Below are 16535 nucleotides of genomic sequence, written 5' to 3' on the forward strand. Positions count from 1 at the left end.
GACCTGATAACCATGATGTGGCGCATGGTTTATCAGGTCTGTGGATTTAGCGCCATGCGAAATACATAAGAATGCGAATCACAAGAAGGGACATTCTGAGTGAGATATGTGGGGCAGTCGTAATGAATGCGCACGCTAGGCCCAAACGGCCGGCCCATCACAGGTAACGGCGAACGTACTAGCTCCTGCCCTGAGCAGCAGGCACATCGTGCGTACCTGGTAAACCCTGCCTTCACAAAGCAGCCTCCCACGCCCACTTGCGCTTCCCTCATCTTTACGCCCTTAGGCGGTTGCACATCAGCCTCCCGTTTGACATATCAGTAGCAATCACCACATTCAACGCGTCACCAGTTTATTCACCACGCCGCCACCACCACCACCACCACCACCAAAAGCGGTGCCCTACCCTCCCGTGCTTGTTCTTCCTTCCTTCACCAGCGCGCCTTCATGCCCTCCAGCTCCTGCCGCAGCGTGCGCGTGGTGGGCCGCCGCACCGGCGCGTCGGCCTGCATGCGGCCGGCCAGCGCCAGCAGCTCCGCCACAAAGGCCGCGTCGCGCTCCTTGCCCGGCGTCACCCGGCCGCCGGGCGCCAGCTTGCTGTCCTGCAGCTGCGTCAGCACGTACTCCAGGCTGGCGCCCACCAGGTAGACGTGGCTCAGCGCCGTCATGTGCGGGTCCGCGGCGTCCGTCATCTCGGGCGGCGCGAAGCCCGGCGTCATCATGGACGGCGCGTCGGGCGCCCGCTGCCAGTCCAGCGCGCGCCACACGGCGCTCTGGCCCATGCAGTAGGACCCGGCGGCGGCGGGGCCCACAGTGGCCTGCTGCGCCATGGCCCGCACCTGCGCAGCCGCCGCCTGCACGTCGGCCAGGGGCAGCAGGCTGGCGCCGTCCAGGTCCGTCAGCTTCACGCGGCCTGGGGGGGGGGGGGGGCGGGATAAACGGAGGAGAAGAGGGCAGGGGACGAGGATTGATGATGGCGGCTGTGATGACAGGCAAGACCAGAAGGAATGGAGGGACAGAACGGGACAGGGCGGGAAGGACAAGCCACCCGTCACACTGTGGTTAGCAGCCGTACATGAGTGACGCCTTGCTGCGCCCGGCATTGCTGCTATCATGCATTCATGCTAGTACTGCTGCTCACCCCGGGCGTCCACCAGCAGGTTCTCCAGCTTCAGGTCACCCAGCACCACGCCGGCCCGGCTCAGCAGCTGCAGCAGGTGCACCACCTGAGACGGGTCCATGCGGGGCGAGGGGCGCAAGGGGGTGGATGGCGGCGGTCAGGTGCGTGGATGGTGCATAGCTTAAAATAGGGTCGGGCCCAAACCGGGGCTGACAGTTTCATAGCATCTTGCACTGCACCCAGCGTGACACCACACGACCGGACACACCAAGCACACTCCCGCGCTGCACCCACCTGCAGCAGCGCCTCGATGGTCTTGGTGTAGCGCTTGCTGTCGGGCTGCTGCGTGGCGGCCTGGTTGTCCCCCGGCACCATGTCGGGCGCGAACAGCTTGACCAGGTAGTCGCGCAGGCTGCCGTTTTCCAGCCACTCGCTGCATTCATTGGGTGGGGTGGCGAGGAAGTAAGGAGCACGAGGTCAGAGACGGTTCGCCAGCGCAGGAAGAATCGCACACACAGGCACGGAACGAACTCGGAATGACGGTTTGGCCAAACGGCTGTCCGGCATTGCGCCCGCCGCCACCTGCCGCCTGCTGTCTCCCTCAGGTGTCGCGCGTAGAAGCACCCCCCAAACGAGCTAGGCGCTCCCACGCCCACGAGCGAGCACGGGCACCCCTGCCTTCCCACAGCGCCCCTGTGCCCATGCCTCGCTCGCTCACCTGTACGTCACCATGCGGTAGGAGCTGGCCACGCGGCCGGCACCCCCCTCCACCTGCTCCACGCTCCAGCCCAGCATCTTGCTGATGCAGAGCCCCACCGACTCCGGTCCGTGCACAGCCTGGAAGCGCGCCGCCACCAGCGAGCAGCACACCGCCTCGCGCGCCATCACCCGGACGTGCAGCGGCAGGGCTGCCAGCCCGGCGCCGCCGCCGCTGCCGCTGCGACGGTGCTGCTGCAGCGCCTGCAGCTGGTCCGGCGGAATCATCAGCGTCACGGTCTTGCAAGCCACGTGCTTGAAGTGTCCGCCGGCGTTGGACTGCAGCTGGGGGCCGCGGGCGCCGGCGCCGGTGGCGAGCAGGCTGTCCGACATGATGACCGCCGCGTACTGCACCTCGCGGAAGGCGCACTTGTACTTGCTCACGCCGTACACCCAGCGGACGTCGTTGGCAGCGAGCGGTGCCGGCATGGTTGGCGCGAAGCTGGCGATGCTGTCGCGGAGCAGGTCGGCGTGGTTCTTGGGCTGGGGGGCGGCCGGGGGCAGCGGGGCTTTGGCCAGCGAGCCAGCCGCGACCTTTCGGCGGGTTGGGCTGAGCAGGTAGGCACCCATGCCCGGGAGCACGTCCGGCGGCGTGTTCTGCGGGAAGGAGTACAGTTGTTAAAAAGTTGATCATTGCGAGCGCGAGCATGAGAGAAAGCTGAAGAAAACGGCCCGAGGCCTTTCGCGAGTCTGGTATCCGACCAACCGACCCGCGTCCCCGACCTCTGCCAATCATGTGGTTGAATGACTATGCGTTGGATATAGTGCTTTATGCACATGCGCATGCGTGCTACTAACCCGTCCGCGCTTTGTCGGGCCCGTCGGCACATTGATTGCGCCGAGCACAGGTTCACGAGCATCATTCTGACGCCTGAACACGCAGAAACACGGATAGCAGGGGACAGACGTGCACGGACGAAGACCGAGCGAGAGACAATCCTCGCGTTGAGCCATTGAACATTCAGAGACACTTGCGAGAACCTGGCACTGGCACTGGCGCCCATACCAAGGCCTTCCAAATGACCTAAATGTGCCATGCCTGCGACCCCCAACAGAGCCCGAGCTGCCAGGAGCCCAAAGAAGACCAAGGCCTCGGGCCGCCTCACCTGAGCGCTGCCGCCTTCACCGCCCAGTTCTGCTGGCGTCCGCGACCACGAGGCATTTTGTATGCCCTTGTAAATAAGTTAGCGTGGGAGATAGACGAGGCAAGGCTGGCCCCGAAGTTGGGTCAAACACTGGATGGAGCAATGGACCGAGGGAACGCTCTAGCGACAAGGAGCTCTTTGACTCTGGGTTTTGTGCTGGCTTTAAGAATGCCTTAAACACTGTCCTTGATGCCCGGGTTGGCCCTTGTAAGCGATGCATCGCTGAGAACGGCGTCCAGCGCCTGCTACCCCCCATCGCGCCGAGTGAGTGCTGCGGCCTGCAAGACAAACGCGGACATTTTTCTTCAGCAATGCTTACTCAGCTCCTACTACCTACGTTCCCGTTGTCTTTCAAGGTTCTAACAGAGCGCCAAAGGCCCGGGCGCACCGCGCACCGCAACCCGGTGCACCAGTCGCCCGGTTTCCAGCACATTTTCACATCAAATGCCATTCTGAGCCTATCTAACTACTCGTCATTTTGAGTCCTAAGCTCCTGCATCCCCCGGCAAAGCCTGGCGCAAACCCTCTGCTCCACATTTGCGGAGGCCGTTCGGTGCACTGGCACAGCGTTCGGTCTTGCCGGGCTTACCTCCATAGTTTGTGGTGCATTCCCGCTGCCTCAAACTCCTTACACGGTCCTCCAAGGCCAGGAGCACTGAGCGCCATGCCTTGATGCTTGGCTCCGGGGTGGTCTGCCGCGAGCTGTTGCCATGCGAGCACACAATTCAACATGGCTCATATAAGTAATGATTATGCCTCAGGCCCATGAACCGCAGAAAAGCACTGGAACCCAAAATGACCAAAAGTTGGTTTGCGCTGGGGCCAGTTTTCGCTTGATGAACCTCGCAGAATTCTATGTAAGTATAGTAGAAATGATGTTTGTGTTGGCTAAGCCGCCGGATGGAGCCTTAGCATTCCATTCAGCCAGTCCTCGGCAGCATTTGGAACCTGGCGTCCCTCGCCGCTGAGCTACGGGAGCAAGGTAATGCAAGAATGACTTATACCGCTGCAAGTGCTCGGGCCTGGCGCCAAGCATGATGCGCATGGCACGCCTGGATTGCAACTCCCATCCGGCAACCGCTCTGCACCACCGCCCTTCGGGGACACGGCTGTTCCAGGAAGTGGTGCCCCCGCGCCTGAGCGACAACCCGCCTACATTCCATCAACGTGACAACGCTGGGCCGCTTATAAACCACCGCTGGCACCCAACACCCTCCCGGGCAGCCTAGCGCTCTGCGCCGCTGCCTTACTGTTTGCCTTCAATGCATTGCCAGCGGCTCCCGGCCCGTCAGCACGCTGACAAACATCCGGAGGTCAGCCAGTAGCGACCACAGCGGATAGCTGCGCGGCAAGGTGGGGGAGTGGCACACACAGCGCAGGAATGAGGGCCAGCAGCGCAGGGCAGCCACCCATGTCGTGCACCAATGTTGCGGCAAGCCCATCCGTTGTCTGCAGTCTGCATCCCCCCCTTCCCGTCAATTCTAGCCATTCCTTGCCAGCACAGTGGCACCCTGAGCACACACACATACACACACACACATACACACACACACACACACACACACACACACACACCTCTGTACTTCTGCTACAAGTTGACCCCATCCAGAGGCACGAAGCACTCGAGCATGACAGATGCCAGGCGCAACTAATTTCACCCAGATCTCACACGCCTTACACACCGCCCAACCCACTTGAACGTTGCGGGCCGGTTGCGCTCCACCAGTGCATGAGAGGCCCAGGCGGGGCCGTAGCCCAGCACGGGCACCAGCAGCAGCAGCCGCGGGCGCCGGCTGGCCAGCGCCGCCACTGCCGTCAGCAGCGCCATGCCCGTGCCCACCAGGTGCAGGACACGTGTTCCACGGTGGCGGTGCTGGCTCTGGTAGAAGGGATAGAACTCCACGAACGTCTTGAAGCGCGGCGCGGGGGCGGCCATTTTAGGGGGGCCGCCACGTGCACAGGCACAGGCGAGGCGAGGCGACTGCGAGCTGCGCCTTCTTCTGAGTCAAGATGCGCTAGATCCAAGTAACGAGATGCGCCCAGGGCCAGGGTTTTGGTAAAGGAGGACCGGGTGGCGCCCGAAGAGTTTAGGTGTTGCAGTGCTTCCGAAGGCGGAATTGGGCTTCTCTGAGACTTTTAACTGGTGGTAATATGCTTGTGTACTTGATATCCATGTACTGGTTTGCGCAGCCTGCACCAATCGTTGTTGGGACCAATCATCTGTCGCAGCAATTTGTCGCTCGGCGAAATGGCAACCAGCTCCACGCATCGCCGATAATAGCTTGCCCTGGCATAAGTTCTGTGTATTGCGATAGTATCTGTTGCTAAGCGACCAGCAGACTTGCCAGCAGACTTGCCCCGGAATTGTCGCAGTGCTCCTTGGGCAGGCGCCGCAGCTATAATTGGCTTTAACTGTAGGAGCTAGGCGGTGGCCATGGATGGGCAAAGCGACGATGAGGGCGGCTCGCCCCGCGAGCAAACCCAGGAGGAGCTGGAGGAGCAGGCGGCGCTGGCTCGGTGCGTGGAGCCCTGGAGCATTGCGCCTGGACTGTTGGCGTTGGAATGGGCGAGTGACTGCTCATGTGGCGTGCGCAAAGCCCCGGGGCTACCTGTGCGAGAGCCCCTGCCGCGCGAACCAAACGCGGAGCAGAGTGCCAACCGCCCGCACGCCGCGCTGTTTCCGATCCATCTGCGTGCAACCAACCCTCACCCCATTCCAACTCGCCATGCATGCGCACGCTGACATGACTGCAGCATCATCCTGGCCTTCCGCGACTATCAGCAGTCAGCAGAGTGGGAGGTGGCGCGTTGGCAGTCCAACTACTCGCAGCTGCCGCCGCACCATAAGGCGCTCATACCACACCAGGCCGCCAAGCTGGCGGCGGCGCGCGCCGCCGTCAACACCAACCAATTCTTCATCAAATCATTGCTGCAGGTGTGTGAATATCTTTGCTTTTAGTTAACCTCGATTGACATCAGCGGCAAAAGAGGTGGGGAGCTAGACTCAGCCATGGTGAATGTATTGTTCCCGCCGCCTCTTCCAGTTGCCCCGATGGCATGTCCCACAAACCCCTCTTACCTGCCCCAGGCATTCGACCCGGAGTGTGCCTCTGGGCCGCTGCCGCCACACCTGATGGTGCCGCCGGCGTTGCGGAGTCCGGACGACGGTCCGGACGGGATTACGGGTCGCGTCAGCGCAAATGATGTGGACAAAGTGAGGGCGCGGAGCCGGGCCGTGGGGGCAGGGCTAGGGCAGCCGGACGGGCGAGCAGCCGGAAATGCCTGCAACGCAACAACGTGCCGCCAGCTTCGATGTTGTGCACGGTGTGCGGGGTCATTGGTCGTGCAGGTGCGGTACGTGCTGAAGAACGTGGTCCGCGACTGGTCGGATGAGGGGGCGGCGGAGCGGCTGCTGTCGTACGGGCGCATCCTGGCCGAGCTCAAGGAGGGCTTCAAGGACTGGTGAGGGGAATTGTGTGTATGTGTGTGTGCGTGTGTGTATGGACGCGGGCCGTGGAGGGCCCGGGCCGCTATGCTGCCCTGGTGAGCGGGGAAGGGTGAAAGGTAGTCGGCTTCTAACTTGTTTGGCACACACCCCTGCTGCTGTCTGATGCCCCTGCTGCTGTCTGGTGGCGCGGTCCGTGTGTTGTGCTGTCAGGTCCAACCCGCACCGGCCGCCGCGCGTGCTGGTCCCTGGCGCGGGCCTGGCTCGCCTGTGCCTGGAGGTGGCGGCTCTGGGCTACGAGGCGCAGGGCAACGAGTACTCCTACTTCATGCTGCTGGCGTGAGTCCACTGCAAATAAACTTGTGCGGCACGCATCCCGCAAAGATGTTTTCTGGGACTCTTGCTCGCCCGTATTAAATTCAAGAGCTCATCTCAGCTGCCCGCCAGCGTCCCTCCCACCCTCCGGCCCAGCCTCAACAAGCTCAAGCGCCTCCTCTCCTGCCCTCCACCTGCTCCCAACCCCGCCACCCAACCCCGCCGCCCAACCCCCGCAGCTCCTCCTTCATGCTGAACCACATGTGCGAGCGGCACCAGTACACGGTGCACCCCTGGCTGCACACCAACTGCAACCACCTGTCGGACGCCGACCAGCTGCGCGCCGTGGCGGTGCCGGACGTGCTGCCCAGCCAGCTGGTGCAGGGGCCGGGGCTGATGTCCATGTGCGCAGGCGACTTCGTGGTGAGGGCGTCCCCTGGTCGCCTCGGCCTGTGCTCCGCTAGTTTGGCTTGGTTTGGTTTGGGCTGGGCGGGTACTTACAGCCCCCCCCTCCTGCTGAAGAGAACGGGCTAGGCAAGGGCTGGGCACGGGTCCGCACGTTTAAGATGCGGTGCAGCAGCAGCTCATGGATGTCAAACGGCGCCAACCACAGCCGCCGCGCGTTGCTCGCCGCTTCTCCCTCAACTCCTATGCACCAAGGCGCGTCCCCCGCACCGCCTGTGCACACAAACTGCTAAGCATGCACACCGGCCGCCACCGCCCCTGCCCCGCCTCCTCCGCCTCCGCAGGAGGTGTACTCGTCGCCCGACATGCGCGGGCTGTTCGACTGCGTGGTCACCTGCTTCTTCCTCGACACGGCGCACAACGTGCTGCGCTACCTGGAGGTCATCAGCGCCTGCCTGACGCCCGGAGGCCGCTGGATCAACCTGGGGCCGCTGCTCTACCACTGGGCGGACAGCCACACCTACCTGTCGGTAAGTGAGGCGGGGAGGTGTTTGTGTCCCATGGGCCGTGGCAGCTGGGCTGGAGACCCAGGGGGGCGCCGCGGCGCGGGCTCCTTTGACGTTGAGTGGACGGCGGTTGACAAGCAGCCGGCGAAGGAGGAAGGCAAGGAGTTGGGGGGAGGGTGGGAGGGTACTGAGCACATGTTCACGCCCCTGCCGCATGTCCTTATAAGGCGACTTGACGAGCCTGCCTCTCCCCCCAATCCCTCATCATACGCCTGCAGACCATGGAGCAGAGCATTGAGTTGTCGCTGGACGACATCAAGGCCGCGGCGGCCGCCATGGGCTTCAGGCTGGTGCGGGAGGAGACCGTGGACGCGCCGTACATGGGTGAGCGGGGCCCCCGAGGGAGAGCACTGGGGTAAGCCTTGCAGGGATGCGCGGGACTTTCGGGGTTGCGCTGAGGGTTGCGGCGATGATAGTTTCATCCATGGACCCTCGTGGATGCGGGATGTGCATGTGGGAACCCCCAACCTCTGTTACGTCCAAATCTTGCCCTCCGCGCAGCCAACTACAAGTCCATGTTTAAGACGGTGTACCAGGCGGCGTTCTGGACCATGGTCAAGGAGCGGGAGTGGGACCCGGCGGCGACGGTTGCGGCAGCGGCGCCGGCAAAACAGCAGCAAGCGCCTCCACCACCACCGCCGCCGCGCTGAAGCTCGCGCCTCGCGGCGCGGGGCTGTAAACAGGGCGTGTGTTATGGGTGTGAGAGTTGTGTTGGGTTACAGCTGGGGGTGAAGAGGTATGGACTGTGGAGCGTGTGAGAGAGAGGGACAGGCGGAGTGCATCAGGAGCAGGCCAGCCGCCAGCGGGGGCTCGCGAAGGATGGCATCGTGTCAGGATGTTGGTGTTGGCGCGTTGCTAGCGTTGGAGCAGACCTGGGCTCACGCCTCACGGCAGCGTATGCTGCTGGGCAATGGAAGCACGCTGTGGCGCAGGCGGCATAACGCCCTCAGCCCGATGAACAATGGGTTCAATACGGTACCGGCGCTAGGCACCCGCAGCGCAAAGCATGGACGTGATCAGGATTTTCTTTTAAGAAACGTGTTCCTTGGTAAAGTTGTCATGCCTGCGCACACGAAGCCTGCAAGCCACACACATCCTGCAGCACCAGTCACTGCTATCCATGCCCCGCATCTTGTCGCGAGCACTCGTTCAAGCCACAATGACATGCACACGGCACAGGTTCATCTCATCAGTCCCCTCGCAAGCCACCTGCCACCTGTGTAGCAGGAACGCCGTAAAAGGACTTTGATGACGAGTCAGGGCTTTCTGAAGAGTGTTGTGAGACTTGAGCGCCGTCGGGCCTCCTGCGGCCCACAACCTGCCGTTTGCCACCTGCCACCTGCGCCGCCGCCGCATGCGACTGGCTGAACGCACACTGCACGCTACCAGTCCTCCAGGTTCAGCTCATCCGGGTTATCATGCGCGGCGGGTAGCCCGCTGTCAGCGCCGGCGGCGGCAGCCACCACCACCTCCTCCTCCTGCTGCCCGGCCTGTCCCGCACCCTGGCTCTGCAGCAGCCTCCGCCGCTGTGAGGGCGGCGCCGGCGCCGGCGCCTCCTCCACTGCCTCCTCCTCCACGTCCACCTCTTCTTCAGACTCCTGTGCGCCCTTCCCATCCTCGAAATCGCCGTCCATGCTGTCCTCGCTCTCCACGACCGCCTGCGCCTGCGCTCTCGCGCGCCGCGCGGCACGCGCCGGCTTGCCCACGCCTGCGCCCTCCCGCTGCAGGGACTCTTCCGCCCCCATCGGCTGTGCGCCACTGCCGGAGCCGGCAGCGGCGCCGCCGGCGGCCCCCTCGCAGCCTGGCGCCGCCGCCACAGCCTCCTCCGGTTCCAGGCTGTGCGCCGCCATCTGGTTGATGCAGGTGACCAGACCTGTGGCCACCGCCACGGCCAGCGGGCTGTCGGCCGGCGCAGCAAACTGCGTGCACACGAGGTGAGCGGCGGAGGACAGGGAGTTAGGTCGGTTACCCATGTACGCCCGATGGCGCAACAGGCGACGTGGGTTTGGGGCCAGGACGAACACATCGCATCCCGTGTGATGGTATCGCACAAGCGCCGCAGCGGCAGCCCACCTCCTCCGGCTCCAGCCAGCGCAGCCCCGCCACGCGGCCCGGCGGCAGGAGGTCGCGCGTGTCGGAGGCGGTGGCGGTGTTGAGCGAGAACAGCGCGCGCAGCTCCTCGCGCGTGAACTTGCCGCCGCCGCTCTTGCCGCCGCCGCCGGCGCCGCCGCCCACCATGGTGGCACTGGCCAGATCGGCTTTCATGAGCTGGCGCTGGTACACCTGGCAAAGGAAAGGCATGGCAGGCAGGGCGGGCAGGCAGGGGCGGATAAGGGCGGAAGAAGGCGCGTATAGGTGGGAAAGGGGCAAACAAGGGTGGGCAGAGGGGATGGGAGGTCGCGGACAGGCGCACTGCATCTGCCCCTGCCGTAGGATATGTGGACGGCGGCTCTCCACTCCGCCCCGTTCCACTCCGCTCCGCTCACCTTCTCCTCGATGGTGCCGGTGGTGAGCATGCGGTACACGTGGCACGGCTTGGTCTGGCCGTCCCTGCAGCAGGCGGCAACGTGAGGCTGTGTGAGCTGCATGTTGCAGGCCTGGCCCTGGATGCAGGCAGGGGAGGTGCCGGCACGACCCAGCCCGCTGTGTTGCACACTTGCATGCATGAGCACCCAGCCTCTCACGAATGGCTGCGTCAGCAGTACTCACCGCCAGATGCGCGCCATGGCCTGCTGGTCCATCGCCGGGTTCCAATCACTGCGTGTACATCCACAGCGCGGGGAGTAGATAAATTAAAACTCGCACAACGCCCGCTGCACGGTCGTCTCCCTACCCATGTAGCTGTCCCTCCCTCCCTCCCTGCCCGCCCGCTCCCTCCCTCCCTCCCACCTGTCGTACAGCACCAGGTGGTTGGCGCCCACCAGGTTGAGCCCGGCGCCGCCCGCGCGCGTGGACAGCAGGAACACCTGGCCCATGCTGGGGGGTGGGGGGTGCGGGGGAAGCGGGGGCATGTATATGTGTGTATGTTAATATCTACCCGCGAGTTGTATCTTTGATGGAGGGGTACATGGGCGTGCGCGGGTCTCACGCTTCGGCTTAGGTAATCATCGACCCGGACCGACTGGGCTAACTCCCAGTGGCTGCACCCCATGCAGCCACGCCCCTCTCAGCCGCAACCCAGCAGCACGCCCACCCCTCTCACTCACTTGAGCTTGTTGAAGTTGTCCACGATGATCTGGCGGCCGTCCACACTGGTGGCGCCGTCGATGCGCACCGTGCTCAGCCTGCGCGGCGTTGCAAGGCAGCATAGCCATGGAGCTCCCCGGTAAGCACCGGCAGCGCTTTGCGGCTCTGGCATCAGCGGGGGTTTTGTTACCATATCCTTTACAGCCGTTTTGCAAATCACAAACCACTCATCCGGCAACTCCACTCTGCTTCGTGCGTCGCTTACCCCAGCGGCCTGCACACCAACCGGCCCACCAGGTCCAGCGCCGCCGTGCTGGTGGACACAACCACACAGCGCTCGCCCACCGCGCCAATGCCGCGCAGCAGCTCGCTCAGCACCTGCATCTTGCCTGCGGCCACAACAGCCGGGCGACAGGTCAGAGGCCAAACCCGCCAGCGCAGGTGGGTGGACACACGTTACTTGGGCTGCCCCTCCCCACGCCCAATCCTGGGTTCTGGCGCCGCCCTGGACCGGGCATGCTTGCCATTCGGCGCTTGCCATGTGGTTGCTCATTGGCATGTGGGTGAACGGCGGCGTGTGGGTGCACATACCTGCGGACTGTGCGGTCCCTGTGGCGGCGAAGTCAGCGCTGAAGTCGGGCAGGCAGCTGCTGACGTTGACACGGCCCTGCGTGAAAGGTGGAGGACCAGAGAATGCATGATCGCACTGTACCGCGCACGAAAGGACAAGGAGAGGAAAGACACCTTGCAGACCTTGGAGCACCAGACGGGCATTAAGGTGCGGCTGGTGCGCCTGCCCATACCTCGCCGTCTGCTGCGTCACCGCCGCCGAGCAGCAGGTCGGGGTGGTTGGCCACCTGCGGCATGCCAGGCAAGAGTGTGTGCGCGTGTGTGTATGTGTGCGTGTGTGTGTGTGTGTGTGTGTTAACTAGCACAAGGAGAACATAGCGCAAAGACAGTGTATGCGATGCAGCAAAGCGTGCGTGTGTGCGTGTGTGTGTGTGTGTGTGTGTGTGTATGCTTTGGACTGCCGGACCTGGCGTGCGCCTGCGCGCTGTATGGTGGAATAAACTGTTCACACACTGAGTTCTTGCCTTGCGCAGTGCGGTGATGACCGCCAGCGTGTTGTCCTCACCGCCACCGCCGCCGCCGCCCAGCAGCGACGCTACCGCCTTGGAGCGCAGCACCGCCGTATACAGGGACACCTGCGGGGCAGCGGTGAATAGGGAGTTATGTCCAGATAGAATCAGGGGAAGGTAGGGGTGAAGTGGGGCGAGTATGCTAAATGGGTGAATGTGGTTGATATGTGAGGCCAAGGCGAGTGGTGATCCCCTGCTGCCGGTGCACACGCATGCACCTGCTGCTCGGTGGGCCTGCAGAACAGCGTGAGCGAGGCCAGCGGCGGCAGGTGCTTGGCCAGCAGCGCCTGCGTGCGGCGCAGGATGAAGGCCGACACCTTGGCCTTCAGCTCGCTGCGGGCGGAACGGGAGGGGGCGGGCAGCGCGCACACATGTAAGCGCAAAGCGGAGGCCCTTGGACAGGCAAGAGCGGGAGGTAACGTAGCACGTGGATTAGCACAAGATTACCAAATGGGATGCAAAGGGAAGGGGGTTGAGAACTGCGCGGCGCACCCACCTGGACCTCGCCGCGCCCAGCTCCTTGTCCTCGGCGGTGGCGGTGCCCTCCTGGCTGCGGGTGATGGGGATGCCGTACACCCGGTTGAACAACGCCGCGCTGCCCAGCGCCTCGGGCGCCACAAACGACAGCAGGGCTGCGCGCACGGGGTGGAGGCACGGGGCCCAGGCGTTTTGTGGGCTGTCAAGGTGTTGGAGCCACGGATAGCACAAGCACGAGTCATTTGTACGTGTGTTCCCTTGGCCACCCCCTCTTCTCCCGCGCACCGTAGAACTCCTGCAGGTCGTTCTGCACGGGCGTGCCAGTCAGCAGCACCCGGCGCTGGCAGCCCAGGCTCAGCAGCGCGTCGATGGTCTTGTTGCCGCCCACGGACTTGAGCCTGCCGGGCGGCGAGAGGGGGGTTTGCAGGACCAGCCAGGAAGCCACACATGCGTCTGCTCACATACACACACGCACACGGGCGCCTGCTGTCCAAATTGCGGTCTGGCCGTGCGCTAGGTGCACAGTGGGGGCCGTCTGCCCCATGCCACACAGCAGGTGCCCGCGACACGCGGTGCGCACCTGTGCCCCTCGTCACACACCAGCAGGTCGAACACGCCCGCCAGGTCCTTGGCGTGCTTGCGCAGCGTCTCGTAGCTTCCGAGGCCAGGACATGAGGGAGCCAGGCGGAATTGAGTGAGCAAGCGAGCGAGGGGAAAACACGTGAGTTGAGGAAGACGGGTTGCCGGAATGGTTTGAGGATAGCACCGCACACCCCGCCTGCCCCAGCCACACCCCAGCCACACCCTGCTGCGCGCACCTAGTGATCATCATCTTCTGGTGCACGCCGTGCCGGAACTCCAGGATTTGCTGCTTGGCGGTCGGGGACTGCTGTAGGCACAGCGCCTGCCAGGGGACGGACCAAGAGAGGCACTGAGGACGCACGCGCGTTGGGACCCCACTCTGCAGACCATCGGCGGCTGCCGCCTCAACCCGATATTCCTGCAGGTACCCGATGACAATTTAGTACTGCACCGCAGCCCCTGCGGCGCACCTGCAGGCGCTCCGAGCCCAGCCACTTCTTGACCTCGCGGCCCCAGTTGTCCACCAACGTCGCCGGCGTCACCACCAGCACCTTGCCCGCCACCGGCCGGCCCTGGGCAGGAGAGGAAGGGGCACGGCCGTAGGGGTCAGCTGTACCGTATGCCAACTTGTTGCGAAGGAGGTGCTGCGGAAGGGACAGGCGGCACGAACACACACGCACCTCGGGTCCCTGCCGCAGCAGCGTCCACGCTAGCGTGATGACCTGCAGCGTCTTGCCTACAGGGGTGTGGCAGGAGAGGAGGGCAGGCCAGCCGTCATGCATGTTCCACCAACCCATAACGCTAACCTCTGGTCAGGTCCCATCCCACGCCCGCACGCACCCAGCCCCATCTCGTCGGCCAGGATGCATCCGGTCTTGTCGGCTGTGCGCAGCCCCATCACCGCCTCGTACATGAAGCGCACGCCCTCCGCCTGGTGCGGCCGCAGCAGCCGGCCCAGGTAGCTGCTCGGGAGCGGGGCGGGCGGGCAGGCGGGCGAGGTGGTTGGGTGAGGCGGAGGTGACGCAGGCAGAAGCAGGCAGCAGGGCAGGCGGCCCAGGCTACTGGTTCGTCACCGCAGTCTCCGAAGGATATGCCCCCAATTTCCATAAACTATTGCAGAACAGGCAGTGTGTGACGCCACTCACGGGTCAACCGTGACAGGTGTAACGGGGCGCCCGTCGCGCAGCTTGCCGCTGCCGCCCTTCCACTGCACAGTGTTCAGCACCACGGCGCCGGGCGCATGTGGGTCGTGCAGGCCGGTGGGCAGCACGCCCGCTGCCGCCGCCGCACGGCCCGACCCAGATGGGCCGCCGGCTCCTGCAGGCCGCCCGGCGACAGTACCGCCTCCCACCGGCACGTGCGGCTTGAAGCTGCTTAGGGCGGGCTTGCGCGGGGCAGGAGCTGCTGCTGCCGCCGCCGCGCTGGTGGAACAGGTGTTGCTGACGAAGCATGCGCCGCTCCTGCGACCGGCAACGCATGCAGCAGCGCACACAGCGTCCAGACTCCAGAGAACGACCCACATTGCCAGCAGTTTCTTTCCGCGAGCGCTGCTTTGCATGCGTACCATATTTGGGTTTCCCTCCACCACCCGCACCATCGGCGCCAGCCCGCTTCTCTCCCTCTCACCTGAAGTCCTCCACGGACAATTGCTTGTCCATCTCAGCGTGCCAGTTGCCCAGCTCAAAGGTCAGGTCTGACGCCGAGGCCTTTCCAAAGGCCTTGTAGCGGCCTTTGGTGATCACCTTGCTGTCCTGTGGCCATGCGCGTAACGGTAGCGCGTGTTATAACGGCTATGTGTGTCCTGCTTGCTTGGCAGGAACGCCCCAAATCGCAAGCCCACCTGGTCATACAGGACGGCGGTGCCATCCTCGAATGTCACCATCACGCCGTCCGCGAACTGCTTGCTGGCCTTCTTCTGCGGTGCGCATTTCAGCAGCCAACACACAGCGTTTTGACTACTTGTTAACTGGGTTGTGGCCCTCAGGAGCGCAGCAAGCAAGTGTCCGGCATTGCCCCGCCCTGTACCTGGGCTTGCCCACCTTTGCAAGGAGCGCGGTCTTCGTGAAGAGCACTCCGAATACCTCCTCCATTGCCGGGCCCGAGCTTCCGCTGCCCGCCGCACCACCGCCAGCACTGCCACCAGGCCCCGCGCTCGCGTTTGCGCCGCGCACGCATGCCGATGCAGCGGCAACTGATGCCGGTGCCGTGCGCGGCAACTTTGTCGGCACCATGGCCGGCCGCTGGAACCCCGGGGGACGTTTAATCGCAGGTGCAGTTGGCTCAAACCCATACGCGCCGGTATTGGTGTTCGCGGGCGCTTGTGCGAGGGGTGCGCGATATCCAGGCTCGGCACGGCTGGCTGGCGCAGCTGCCTTTCCGGCGCACGGCGGTGCGAGGCTAGCTGCCGGCACATTCTCCAAGTCCTCCTCGTCGTGGCGCGCAGCGCTTTGCGTGGTCGCTGGGGCAGCCGAGGCCCCTTGCGACGAACCCGCACTGATGGCTGGGTCGCCGATGCGCCGAGGAGCCGTGAAGCCCCCGCGCCCGCGCTTGAGCATCCTGGCAGCTTCCTTGCAAGATGATATCGAATCCTCAAATTAAGGGGGCCTTTCTGCTACCGGCTGTCGGATTCAGCGCTTGTTGGAACGAGAGGCATGGCGCGCATTTAACTTGCAGTTGTGTATCCATACAGCCTCAGTATCTGTTGCAAACAGTTTAATTAATACCGCAGAAGGACCGAAACTGAACGCTGAAGAGCCCCATGCGCGTGGACGCCCCGACCCCCCAGACCAAAACGAGGCGCCCATGCAACAAAATCGGGAATGGAGGTCAAGTATGCTTTAAAGAGCCTGACATAATTTATTTAAGCATACAATTTGATAATATAATACACCAAATTGAAGTCCCGCGCGTTCAGTGGAATGCTTGCGCCCGGGCCACTCTGCAAAGTGCAAGCGTGCAAGCGTGCGAGTCCTCTTCTCGACCGATTGCCCTCTCCTAATGTACACTTCGTTACTTTTGACAAAAAGTCATTGCTTGTGCTGACGTCTTCGAGGCGCAGGTCCGAGGCATGTGAAAGGCCCTGCCAAGTGAAAGGCTCTCTTCGGGGTTTGGTCGCTTTCGGGTGTATTCGCTCGATTACTTGGCCGCCAGGACCCAAACCTTGCCGCAACCTGTGCTTATTCAACCACCTCGCCTGTCGTCGTCGCCAGTTGGCGTGCCTCGTCGCGACAGGGATGCAAGTGGCTTCGACTGGTGTCCCAGATGTCTGTTCTTAAAGGCTGAGTTATTATTGTATCGTTCGAAACATTGTCTTAAGTTGAAAGCAGCGAACACAGTGCGGATTTGGCAAAGGTCGCCTCGTTTTGGTCTGGGGGGTCGCGCCCCCATCGCGCCCCATGC

At 63.6% G+C, this 16535-nt stretch overlaps 4 protein-coding genes across 4 annotated transcripts in view; 1 reads left to right on the top strand and 3 right to left on the bottom strand.

The window, feature by feature from the left end:
- CHLRE_03g188850v5 (uncharacterized protein) overlaps window positions 1-3200 on the bottom strand; it is a 3606-nt gene extending 406 nt beyond the window's left edge. The window contains exons 1-6 of the mRNA XM_043061154.1: window positions 2983-3200; window positions 2675-2747; window positions 1839-2473; window positions 1415-1553; window positions 1142-1226; window positions 1-913 (exon numbers count right to left, since the gene is read on the bottom strand). The exon at window positions 1-913 is cut by the window's left edge and continues 406 nt beyond it. Of these exons, the coding sequence (XP_042926283.1) occupies window positions 432-913; window positions 1142-1226; window positions 1415-1553; window positions 1839-2473; window positions 2675-2747; window positions 2983-3038 (1470 nt within the window). The 5' untranslated portion in view covers window positions 3039-3200 and the 3' untranslated portion in view covers window positions 1-431. The remainder of the gene's footprint in view (window positions 914-1141; window positions 1227-1414; window positions 1554-1838; window positions 2474-2674; window positions 2748-2982) is intronic.
- A 104-nt stretch (window positions 3201-3304) lies between these two features.
- Window positions 3305-5155, bottom strand: CHLRE_03g188900v5 (uncharacterized protein). The gene is made up of 2 exons (XM_001691973.2): window positions 4716-5155; window positions 3305-4362 (listed from the first exon to the last, which is right to left on the bottom strand). Exons 1-2 carry the CDS (start codon window positions 4955-4957, stop codon window positions 4281-4283), a joined length of 324 nt encoding a protein of 107 aa, XP_001692025.1. The 5' UTR covers window positions 4958-5155; the 3' UTR covers window positions 3305-4280.
- Window positions 5156-5298: 143 nt separating this feature from the next.
- On the top strand, window positions 5299-8798 carry CHLRE_03g188950v5 (uncharacterized protein). The gene is made up of 9 exons (XM_001691807.2): window positions 5299-5538; window positions 5776-5956; window positions 6110-6235; window positions 6371-6483; window positions 6680-6805; window positions 7021-7204; window positions 7531-7716; window positions 7971-8076; window positions 8254-8798. The coding sequence occupies exons 1-9, from the start codon at window positions 5456-5458 to the stop codon at window positions 8400-8402; spliced, it is 1254 nt and encodes a 417-aa protein (XP_001691859.2). The 5' UTR covers window positions 5299-5455; the 3' UTR covers window positions 8403-8798.
- Window positions 8799-8804: 6 nt separating this feature from the next.
- CHLRE_03g189000v5 (uncharacterized protein) lies at window positions 8805-16420 on the bottom strand. The gene is made up of 22 exons (XM_043061155.1): window positions 15176-16420; window positions 14977-15051; window positions 14763-14887; window positions 14282-14596; window positions 13977-14098; window positions 13817-13872; window positions 13607-13708; window positions 13373-13458; window positions 13135-13209; window positions 12840-12952; window positions 12574-12709; window positions 12296-12410; window positions 12033-12143; window positions 11742-11795; window positions 11530-11605; window positions 11204-11327; window positions 10959-11036; window positions 10642-10728; window positions 10462-10509; window positions 10239-10302; window positions 9826-10035; window positions 8805-9671 (listed from the first exon to the last, which is right to left on the bottom strand). The coding sequence occupies exons 1-22, from the start codon at window positions 15689-15691 to the stop codon at window positions 9135-9137; spliced, it is 3225 nt and encodes a 1074-aa protein (XP_042926284.1). The 5' UTR covers window positions 15692-16420; the 3' UTR covers window positions 8805-9134.
- Window positions 16421-16535: the final 115 nt, after the last annotated feature.

This window comes from Chlamydomonas reinhardtii, chromosome 3 (assembly GCF_000002595.2).
Source record: "Chlamydomonas reinhardtii strain CC-503 cw92 mt+ chromosome 3, whole genome shotgun sequence".
In the NCBI taxonomy this organism is placed as follows: Eukaryota; Viridiplantae; Chlorophyta; class Chlorophyceae; order Chlamydomonadales; family Chlamydomonadaceae; genus Chlamydomonas; species Chlamydomonas reinhardtii.